We start from the raw sequence: 11,448 nt of genomic DNA, 5'->3' as shown, positions 1-11,448 counted from the left end.
CACTGATCTGGGTCGTCTTCTCCAGCTAATTCCACCCCATGCCAGTTCTCTTGACATTTGCCTCCACCTTCCACCCCTGTGGCCTTTTCATTCATTTTATGTAACCTTTAACTAGGCAAGTCAGTTAAGAACAAGTTCTTACTTACAATGACGACCTACACCGGCCAAACCTGGACCAATTGTGCGCCAACTCCCTATGGGACTCCCAATCACGGCCGGTTGTGACGCAGCCCAGGATCAAACCAGAGTGTCTGTAGTGACGCCTCAGGCACTGAGCTGCAGTGCCTTAGACCACTGCTCCACTCAGGAGCCCTTGTGGGTTTTATTTATATTTACAGAGGCAAGTCAATTAAGAGCAAATTCTTATTCACAATGAAGACCTGTGGGTTCCAGGATAGAGCTTGTATGGTGATGTTGGAAGTTGTGGCCGATCCATCACCATCTATAACATTCAAATCACTAACACAAAAACACTGCAGAAATGCAGGTTCAAATTAGATTGTAGAACTTGACATTCAGCAGTTTTGTAAAATAAAAAAAGGCAACACCAGGCAAATTTCTTAGCAAAACACTGACTGGTAATCAGCATTCATAGAGCATGTCATTCTTTGTATTCAAAAAATAAAATAAAAAATATGAATTTGTAGGGCTTCTCAAAATAAACATTACATTCCAAATAGGAAAGTCCTCTTCAAAATGTCCATGTCATGATGTAAGTAAAATACTGTACACTCTTAGCCACTTCTCCCAATATAGATTCAACAAAATGTCCAAAAGCCACCAATTAATTGATGGAACATTTGACAAGTTTGATCATACATAATACTATGTATTCATTCTCAAAATTGTGACAAATAATACTGTTTTAGGTGAATTCAGCGCTGGTAACTCCCTCAATCGGTGATCAGCTCTCTTCACACCTCAACTGAGAGGGTTACTAAAGTGTTCACACAAGCCTCTGATCACGTCATACTGGGGGGGGGGGGGGGGGGGGGGGCAGCTTTAACACTGAATGGATACAATATAAATGTTTATACACACACACACATTTATATAGGGCTTTTTCTCATACATACCAAAACTATTTGGTACCTGACAAAGACAACTTTGGAGCGTCGCTATAAATGACAGTGCAGATGGCTCCATTACATATCATGTAAATAAAGTTCCCACGGCTGTCGGACGGTGACTGCGTTCAAGCCTAAGTGTGCATAAAGCGCCATATGGGTCTGTTTTCTTCAGTATGAATTCATTTAATCGAAACACACACACACACACAGGGAGCATTGGTGTCTTCCACCTACACACCAGCCTGCCCTGTCCCTGGTAACATTCAGGTTGTGTAACAGATTGTCAGGCCCAACCAGGGCAGGCCAGGGGGGGGGGGTGCTAACGTTAGTAACCTACAGAGGATCATATTCCTTGATATAATTAACACTTGATTCAAGACCAGTGAAATACAGCTCAATTGGAAAATATTGGATATTGAATGAGCGTTAATGAAACTACAAAATGCTGTGGCTGAGTTGTCTGCTGTTTAATGGATGTACAGTAGAATGCAACTCAACTTCAAAGCTGCATTTTGTTGTTAAACTCAGTGGCCTTGTGTTTATAGAGTTTCCACCCCGAAATCGTTAGGTTGTGAGTTCAATCCCGGCCCAGTCCTACCAGAGACTGAAGAAATGGGACTCAATTTGCATCTACTTGGGACTCCGTGTTAAAGAGAGAGATTGGAGGTAAGGCCCCCAGATAGACTAGTGGAGGGGGGAGGCAACCCTGTTTCTGAAATGTGCATGTACCGTAGTGTGTTGTTCCAACTAGGCACCACACCTGACCAACTGAGCTAACGGATCACTTCAGTAATTGACTAAATTTAACACACCTGGTCTTCCAGGTCGGTTAAACCAACAACATGACGTGCCTGCGGCCCTCCAGGACCAGGGTTGCCGACCCCTGGACTAGAGTCCCGTCCAGGGTTGCCGACCCCAGGACTAGAGTCCCGTCCAGGGTTGCCGACCCCAGGACTAGAGTCCCGTCCAGGGTTGCCGACCCCAGGACTAGAGTCCCGTCCAGGGTTGCCGACCCCAGGACTAGAGTCCCGTCCAGGGTTGCCGACCCCAGGACTAGAGTCCCGTCCAGGGTTGCCGACCCCAGGACTAGAGTCCCGTCCAGGGTTGCCGACCCCAGGACTAGAGTCCCGTCCAGGGTTGCCGACCCCAGGACTAGAGTCCCGTCCAGGGTTGCCGACCCCAGGACTAGAGTCCCGTCCAGGGCCAGGGTTGCCGACCCCTGGACTAGAGTCCCGTCCAGGGCCAGGGTTGCCGACCCCTGGACTAGTCCCGTCCAGGGCCAGGGTTGCCGACCCCTGGACTAAAGTCCCGTCCAGGGCGTGCACGCGTACATCAACCTGCCTCATGCTACAGAGACAGAGATCTGCTGCCATGAGTGGAGGTGATATGGTCTGTGGTGGTTCTGGCTCACACAAGGCTACTTACATATTTTGTCATCAAGTGGGAGAAGTCGATGCATATTTCTCAACAGTGAAATGTAATGATGTTCAGCATGGCATCTCAGAATCAAACATTACTAAAGTCTGCATCATATTTCATACAATCCTATAGGATTAATAACCATGAAATGTTAATGAGTTTAAAATCAAAATCTAAGAAACAAGCAAACAAATAGATGAGTTCATTAATGGGGAGGTGTTGGATAGTGACAATAGGAAGTCAGTCCAACAGTTAACCAGCAACCTCCATCTTGGTTACTTAGTCTTTAGCTGTGTGTGAGGTGGTAGTATGCAGGAGTGAGGTTCAGCTCCACATGCTGTGGATGTTGCTGCTGCAGGTGAAGAGGCAGACTGCTGGGGCTGGCGATGCCGGAGACATGACTCCCCCGAGCCCTGTGACAGACCAGCCACCTGGCCCTCCAAATACACACTGTCCACTGTGTCAGCCTGCTGGGGGCCCAGGGCATTCTCCTCTGCCTTGCCCTCAAGCTCTAGGTTAGGGTTAGCAGAGGTGGTAGAGGGGCTGGCTTGGCTCCCTTCAACAGGAACATCGTTCTGAGTAACGGTTTTGTCCCCCTCAGCCGCAACAGCCACTGGCTCTCCTTGCCCAGCCTCTGCTGGGTTGGGATTGGCTGGTAGAATGTCCTGGGCGGGTGCTGCGGTGGCACTGGCAGGCTGTGATTGGCTCTTCAGCTGTTTGTGACAGAGGGGGCAGGTCTCCTGTACATAAAGCCACTTCTTGAGACAGCCAGCGTGGAAGAAGTGGCTGCAAGGGGTGATGACAGCAGACTTCATGTCCTACAGGAAGGGACAAGACACTGGTTATCTACTGAACTGGAAAAGCCTACTACAATGCCAGATTCAACATGGACCCTTTTCTGATGAGTTGAAGTATCAGTTACATATCCTTATTCAAACTAAAAACTTTCCTTCTATGAATAGTATAATATATATTTATTTTATGTTGAGGCAGAACCTACTTCATATCCCCTCTAGCTGTATTGTCGTCCTCTTCAAATCAGAAGGCTTTTAAAACACTTATCAGACCAATAACATTGGTCTCAAACACTCACTTTTCTCTTCAAGCATGCACACTTCTTCCACACACACACACACACACACCTGATAGCAGATGGCACAGATGTCGTTGTACTTCTTCAGCTGCAGGTCAGAGGCGGTGGGAAGGCTCTTGATCTTGTTGACGGCTTCTCTGCGCAGCAGGAAGCTCTGCCAGCCCAGCTGGGCGCGCAGCCAGACGTTGTAGTAGGAGTGAATGAAGATGATGGTGGAGCCCATCACTGTCCACTCCCCGAACACAGTCTCTGACACGCCGTAGGCCACCACCACGAGCGCCACCAGGAACTCCAGCAGCCGGTAGGTTCCGTTCACGTAGTAGATGACGTCGTCCATGTTCTGTACGGGCTCCTTACGTACCTCCTCCACCATGAACAAGATGTAGATGAGCAGGGTACCCAGCACCTAGGGGACAGGGAGGGTTAGGATCACAGGTCATATACAAACTAAATCAGTAAGATCTACTCCGTTCTGTTAAAGAACACTTCAGGTCAACGTACCAGAATGTTCTAAAAAAAAAAAGACAATGATGTTTTGGATCTGAAATCCATAGAAAGGTCATTTGGGGGGAAGGATGTTTGACATACCTTCTGCATCCAGAATAATGATAGAGAAATAAGTAATTGAAGTTGAGAAAGCTGTGACATCTTGGTCTTACCCAGGCCTATCCATAAACATTAAGACCCCCCAGGGGACTTCACTTATCATTTAAATTGGCTTATCAAAGTCATTCGCTTAAATCAACTTCTGTTAGGCCAAATCGCATTGCGATAGTTCCGTCTGACAGACCCCTTGCTTCAATCCAGTTGGCCTCGAACGAGGCCTCTGGGGCATCAGATGAAATATCCACAGCCATTGGAGGCTCAGGGGTCCAGCCGTAACACGAATCCCCTGATCAGACCGTCCATCAATCTGTTTCGGAGCTTTCTAAAAGAATAAGACATGACTAGGTAATGTTCATGGCCCTCTCATGAAGAGATATTATACCCAGGCATCCAGATAACATTAAGACATTACAACCATTAGTGTGTAGATGCATCAAAGCCAGTCTTGGTGTCACCTGAAACATGTTTAGATTAAAATATTTATTTTATTCTCCAAGTACCCTTTTTGGTTTAGTTCATATTGGTTTGAAAACATTCTCTACATGGACATAACATTCCCAGAGTGGGATCTCTGCTACTGAAGTAATCATTTTGGATACAGACTTGAAGAAGGTATGCCATCCTTTACGGACCTTTCTATGGCTCTTATTTCAGGGAGATCCAAAACATCAAAGGGCCAATCACGTGTTGACTCCACCTCTCGGAGCGCGCAGGGTTTTCCGTACTTCAGATGTAACGTACACTTACAGGTGGCCAGGGAATAGCATGGGGGAGCTTACAGCTTAATGGTCCTTACCACGCCCGTCCTGTCACCATGCGTGTCTCTCTCTCCACAGCAACAGAGCTTGGTGTGTGTGTGTGTGTGTACCTGCAGTGAGGTGAGGATGCTAGAGGAGATGATGATGAGAAGCCAGAAGTCCATGAGGAAGAACTGGCAGATCATGTAGGCCATATAGGCTGGGAAGATCAGCAGGAACAAGCAGAGACTCACGGCCCGGAAGTGCTTCCACAGGCTCCTGAACAGAGCAACCACCAACACACCTATTAGTAGGGAACCGCCTCGGAGGGGGTCGATAAAGTTGTCGAATTCAATCATATAGTTGGGTTTACATTTTAAGTGACTCTGTATAAAGGTTAAATACATCTCTCTCTGTGTGTGGATGACCCTATGGGCCCTAGTCAAAAGCAGAGCAAAAATAAAGTCACATTTCAAAATCAGCCTTGAACATCTTACTTGTCCCGGGAGGCCCCTAGAGCCAGTACAATGGGGTCAGCTATCTCCAGCATGGACTGTAGGATGGAGGCCACCACGATGAAGAGGATGATACTCAGGAGGAAGGCTCGGTGGATGACCTGCAGTTCGATCAGACCTGTCTGGACAGCCAGGATCAGTAACGTGATGCCCTCTGTCATCCCCCTGAGATAGGAGGTAGGGAAGTAGGGGAAGAGAGATTCATAAATATTCTGTCTTTTTAAAATGATGTCAGAAAGGAAAAAGGTTCCCCCAGTGTTCAAACCTGTGGTCCACAGAACACACTTAACAGACATGAACACACAGCATCACATGGGCTGAATGAGAAGGCAGTTGGGCGGGTAGCGGACTGACCGGTGCATGGTGTTGTCATTCATGAAGGCTCGGTAACCCTGCAGGTAGAACTTGCAGAGGGTGAGGACGCCCAACGCCACGAAGGAAACAGTGAAGACCAGGCCCAGCAGGGAGTAGGGGGTGCTGCAGCACTCTGCAATACTGGGGGGGACAAGGAGAATGAATAACTCAAAGGTCATACATGTATTTGTAATAGATGGACCACATCCCATTTTCTAGGATTTAAAACAAGACACGTGAGTGAAACTGTAGAACTTGAGACTCAATAACGTTGGAGGAAAAAGTTCCAGCGTAACAGGACGACTTGGGTTTCAAACCTCTCGCATACCACACAGGATAAAGCCTTCCATGACCGAAACTGCAATAACACGAAAGTGTTAGTAGTGCTGGTCCTACCTGGTGAGGAACAGGAAGAGCAGCCTCTCCCTGGAGGTGGGCTGGTCCCGGCTACTGAAGTAGCTGTAGATCTGCAGGGCGAACAGAACCAACCAGAAGCACATGAAGAGGACGGGCAGAACCAGCTGGTTCCACAGGGACATCCCCAGAGCCAGCAGCCCGTACACCTCCACCACCTGGGCACAAAGAGGATGGTTAGCTACTAGAAATAAAAAAAACACATCCAGACGGCTGGTAGATTTACAGTCTCCTGAGAGGAGAAAAACCACTGAGGATCAGGTAAGGATGGACTGACAATCTCCTCCAGTTTTACCTGCACCAGCTCCCTGTAGGCAGTCTTGGCCAGGTTGTAGGGCACCAGCAGGTTGGAGGCCAGGAAGTAGATGACCTCGAGGCCCGTGAAGATCATGACGAAGCGGTTGATGAACACGATGGTCTCCAGGGGGACCAGACAGAGACGGGCCACCAGGGGGAGCAGGTGAGCAGAGAACAGCCAGATCCTCTTGGTCTGCATGACGCAGGAGCACAGGGTGCACACCACCAGCTGAGCTGGAGAGAGAGAGAGGCAGGGACACAGGAGGGACGGGGTTAATACACACAGGGTGTATAGGTGAACGTCCACCATTCACTCTGTAGGGGCAGCCGCGGTGTAGGGACACAGAACAGCTGAATATTTTAGAGAAAGTAAAGATCTGAGAAAACAATTAAAGCATTGATGATTTTGCAAGTCATATTTACAATGCCCTCGAGGGCAAAATGCACCTGAAAGAGAGTACACCGAGGCAGGCAGGACTGGCATCTTTACTGCTATGTGCCCCAAGTTGACTGGGATGACAGTGCTAACATGCTACTGCACTAGAAAGAACAGAATCTGCTCATCACAGGAGACTAGAGAGATGGATTGAGACACAGTGAAGACCGTGTCAGATCCAGTCTCTCTCGCTCTCTAGGAGCTGATGTGACTTCACCAAGGCTGGTGACGACAGCACGGTGACGGCATGTTCTACAACACACTAGTGACTGGGCCAAGAGGTCCCTGCCTACAGCTGCGCTCATAGACTGTTCTCTCTGCTACCTCACGGTAAGCGGTACCGGAGCGCCAAGTCTAGGTCCAGAAGACTTAACAGCTTCTACCCCAAAGTCATTAGACTGCTGAACAGTTAATCAAATGGCCACCCGGATTATTTGCATTGACCCCCCCCCCCCCCACCCTAGTTATTTTTTGCTGCTGCTACTCACTGTTTATGATCAATTCACCCCTACCTACATGTACAAATGACCTCGACTAACCTGTACCTCCGCACATTGACTCGGTGCCCTAACCCCCTGTATATATAGCTTCGATATTATTATTATGTTACTAAATAAATATTTCCTAAACTATAATTTTTCTTAATGGCATTGTTGGTTAAGGGCTTGTAAGTAAACATTTCACGGTAAGGTCTACCTATATCTGTTGTATTCGGTGCATGTGACAATGTCAAGCATCATTTCATTTAAACAAAGCTTTTTCATTGTTGAAACCTACAATTTCTCCAAAAAGGAACTATTCCACCAGTATTTTAGAGAAATGGGAGTACTTCAGTGATTGACTCTAAAAAGGTCAAAGTTCAACGACTGTCCCCAATTCAAGACCGCAAAACTCAAAGCCAAGGAATCAATCAGTCCCTCCCCTTGTCAGGGAAAGGGTTCCCATCGTTAAAAGTCAAAGTAGCAGTGGGTTACCAAACAGAAGGACAATCCGCTCATCATCAGGTCATTACATAAAGGCATTTCACAGGCAGGCCTCCTATTCATGAAGACATAAGACACTGGTTGCTTGCTTTCAGCCTTTTACTGAGCTCTGAATACAACAATATTATGGCCAGTCGTATTTTTAGAAGAGGCGGAGCCCACACCCCAGTAAGCTAAAAGCCTGCAGATACTGCAGAACCACAACAAGCTTCCCTCTTATGAAAGAAGCAGCGCGACAAAGAAATACATCAATGAGTTAGCAAGAGAGAGCGAGCGTGGGAGAAAAGGAAGAGATTAAACAAGAGATATTGAGAGGCCTGTCAAAGTTGTGTGTGTCCCCGTTGTTACTGGAATGCTGTGGCTGCATTCAGAAGCTCCATCTCGCTGTGTTCGAGCCCATTAGAGAGCTGAGGAGCTCTGCAGCAAACGGCAGCTCAGAGCAGATTCAATCGCTCCCACCGCCAACCCCCTGAACACCCTACCTACTGCCAATGATGAAGCAAGGGAACACCTTCCATGTGCCTAAAGGTTGTAGGGCGAACCTGGTTTAGTTAGTTACCTAGGAGGCTGGTGGTGAAAGGTGGGACTGTGTTTAGTTAGTTACCTATGAGGCTGGTAGTGAAAGGTGGGACTGTGTTTAGTTAGTTACCTAGGAGGCTGGTAGTGAAAGGTGGGACTGTGTTTAGTTAGTTAGTTACCTATGAGGCTGGTAGTGAAAGGTGGGACTGTGTTTAGTTAGTTACCTAGGAGGCTGGTGGTGAAAGGTGGGACTGTGTTTAGTTAGTTAGTTACCTAGGAGGCTGGTGATGAAAGGTGGGACTGTGTTTAGTTAGTTACCTAGGAGGCTGGTGGTGAAAGGTGGGACTGTGTTTAGTTAGTTACCTAGGAGGCTGGTGGTGAAAGGTGGGACTGTGTTTAGTTAGTTAGTTACCTAGGAGGCTGGTGGTGAAAGGTGGGACTGTGTTTAGTTAGTTACCTAGGAGGCTGGTGGTGAAAGGTGGGACTGTGTTTAGTTAGTTAGTTACCTAGGAGGCTGGTGGTGAAAGGTGGGACTGTGTTTAGTTAGTTACCTATGAGGCTGGTGGTGAAAGGTGGGACTGTGTTTAGTTAGTTACCTATGAGGCTGGTAGTGAAAGGTGGGACTGTGTTTAGTTAGTTAGTTACCTAGGAGGCTGGTAGTGAAAGGTGGGACTGTGTTTAGTTAGTTAGTTACCTAGGAGGCTGGTAGTGAAAGGTGGGACTGTGTTTAGTTAGTTAGTTACCTATGAGGCTGGTAGTGAAAGGTGGGACTGTGTTTAGTTAGTTAGTTACCTATGAGGCTGGTAGTGAAAGGTGGGACTGTGTTTAGTTAGTTAGTTACCTATGAAGCTGGTAGTGAAAGGTGGGACTGTGTTTAGTTAGTTAGTTACCTATGAGGCTGGTAGTGAAAGGTGGGACTGTGTTTAGTTAGTTACCTAGGAGGCTGGTAGTGAAAGGTGGGACTGTGTTTAGTTAGTTACCTATGAGGCTGGTAGTGAAAGGTGGGACTGTGTTTAGTTAGTTAGTTACCTATGAGGCTGGTGGTGAAAGGTGGGACTGTGTTTAGTTAGTTAGTTACCTATGAGGCTGGTGGTGAAAGGTGGGGCTGTGTTTAGTTAGTTACCTAGGAGGCTGGTAGTGAAAGGTGGGACTGTGTTTAGTTAGTTACCTAGGAGGCTGGTAGTGAAAGGTGGGACTGTGTTTAGTTAGTTAGTTACCTATGAGGCTGGTAGTGAAAGGTGGGACTGTGTTTAGTTAGTTACCTATGAAGCTGGTAGTGAAAGGTGGGACTGTGTTTAGTTAGTTAGTTACCTAGGAGGCTGGTAGTGAAAGGTGGGACTGTGTTTAGTTAGTTAGTTACCTATGAGGCTGGTAGTGAAAGGTGGGACTGTGTTTAGTTAGTTAGTTACCTAGGAGGCTGGTGGTGAAAGGTGGGACTGTGTTTAGTTAGTTACCTATGAGGCTGGTGGTGAAAGGTGGGACTGTGTTTAGTTAGTTACCTAGGAGGCTGGTGGTGAAAGGTGGGACTGTGTTTAGTTAGTTACCTAGGAGGCTGGTAGTGAAAGGTGGGACTGTGTTTAGTTAGTTAGTTACCTATGAGGCTGGTAGTGAAAGGTGGGACTGTGTTTAGTTAGTTAGTTACCTAGGAGGCTGGTGGTGAAAGGTGGGACTGTGTTTAGTTAGTTACCTAGGAGGCTGGTAGTGAAAGGTGGGACTGTGTTTAGTTAGTTAGTTACCTAGGAGGCTGGTAGTGAAAGGTGGGACTGTGTTTAGTTAGTTAGTTACCTAGGAGGCTGGTAGTGAAAGGTGGGACTGTGTTTAGTTAGTTAGTTACCTAGGAGGCTGGTAGTGAAAGGTGGGACTGTGTTTAGTTAGTTACCTAGGAGGCTGGTAGTGAAAGGTGGGACTGTGTTTAGTCAGTTAGTTACCTAGGAGGCTGGTAGTGAAAGGTGGGACTGTGTTTAGTTAGTTACCTATGAGGCTGGTAGTGAAAGGTGGGACTGTGTTTAGTTAGTTACCTATGAAGCTGGTAGTGAAAGGTGGGACTGTGTTTAGTTAGTTAGTTACCTATGAGGCTGGTAGTGAAAGGTGGGACTGTGTTTAGTTAGTTAGTTACCTAGGAGGCTGGTAGTGAAAGGTGGGACTGTGTTTAGTTAGTTAGTTACCTAGGAGGCTGGTGGTGAAAGGTGGGACTGTGTTTAGTTAGTTACCTATGAGGCTGGTGGTGAAAGGTGGGACTGTGTTTAGTTAGTTACCTAGGAGGCTGGTGGTGAAAGGTGGGACTGTGTTTAGTTAGTTACCTAGGAGGCTGGTAGTGAAAGGTGGGACTGTGTTTAGTTAGTTACCTAGGAGGCTGGTGGTGAAAGGTGGGACTGTGTTTAGTTAGTTAGTTACCTAGGAGGCTGGTGGTGAAAGGTGGGACTGTGTTTAGTTAGTTACCTAGGAGGCTGGTAGTGAAAGGTGGGACTGTGTTTAGTTAGTTACCTAGGAGGCTGGTAGTGAAAGGTGGGACTGTGTTTAGTTAGTTAGTTACCTATGAGGCTGGTAGTGAAAGGTGGGACTGTGTTTAGTTAGTTAGTTACCTAGGAGGCTGGTGGTGAAAGGTGGGACTGTGTTTAGTTAGTTACCTAGGAGGCTGGTAGTGAAAGGTGGGACTGTGTTTAGTTAGTTAGTTACCTATGAGGCTGGTAGTGAAAGGTGGGACTGTGTTTAGTTAGTTAGTTACCTAGGAGGCTGGTAGTGAAAGGTGGGACTGTGTTTAGTTAGTTAGTTACCTAGGAGGCTGGTAGTGAAAGGTGGGACTGTGTTTAGTTAGTTACCTAGGAGGCTGGTAGTGAAAGGTGGGACTGTGTTTAGTCAGTTAGTTACCTAGGAGGCTGGTAGTGAAAGGTGGGACTGTGTTTAGTTAGTTACCTATGAGGCTGGTAGTGAAAGGTGGGACTGTGTTTAGTTAGTTACCTAGGAGGCTGGTGGTGAAAGGTGGGACTGTGTTTAGTTAGTTACCT

The 11,448-nt window shown here is 47.2% G+C and overlaps 1 protein-coding gene across 1 annotated transcript in view; it reads right to left on the bottom strand.

Moving 5' to 3' along the window:
• Nucleotides 1–556: 556 nt before the first annotated feature.
• LOC110533325 (RING finger protein 145) overlaps nt 557–11,448 on the bottom strand; it is a 28,734-nt gene continuing 17,842 nt past the window's right edge. The window contains exons 5-11 of the mRNA XM_036989676.1: nt 6,504–6,739; nt 6,191–6,366; nt 5,795–5,935; nt 5,423–5,605; nt 5,057–5,204; nt 3,632–3,988; nt 557–3,307 (exon numbers count right to left, since the gene is read on the bottom strand). Of these exons, the coding sequence (XP_036845571.1) occupies nt 2,765–3,307; nt 3,632–3,988; nt 5,057–5,204; nt 5,423–5,605; nt 5,795–5,935; nt 6,191–6,366; nt 6,504–6,739 (1,784 nt within the window). The 3' untranslated portion in view covers nt 557–2,764. The remainder of the gene's footprint in view (nt 3,308–3,631; nt 3,989–5,056; nt 5,205–5,422; nt 5,606–5,794; nt 5,936–6,190; nt 6,367–6,503; nt 6,740–11,448) is intronic.

Source organism: Oncorhynchus mykiss, chromosome 10, assembly GCF_013265735.2.
Source record: "Oncorhynchus mykiss isolate Arlee chromosome 10, USDA_OmykA_1.1, whole genome shotgun sequence".
Taxonomy (NCBI): domain Eukaryota; kingdom Metazoa; phylum Chordata; class Actinopteri; order Salmoniformes; family Salmonidae; genus Oncorhynchus; species Oncorhynchus mykiss.
Note: the sequence above shows the minus strand (reverse complement) of the source record. Positions and strands in the feature narration are given on the sequence as shown.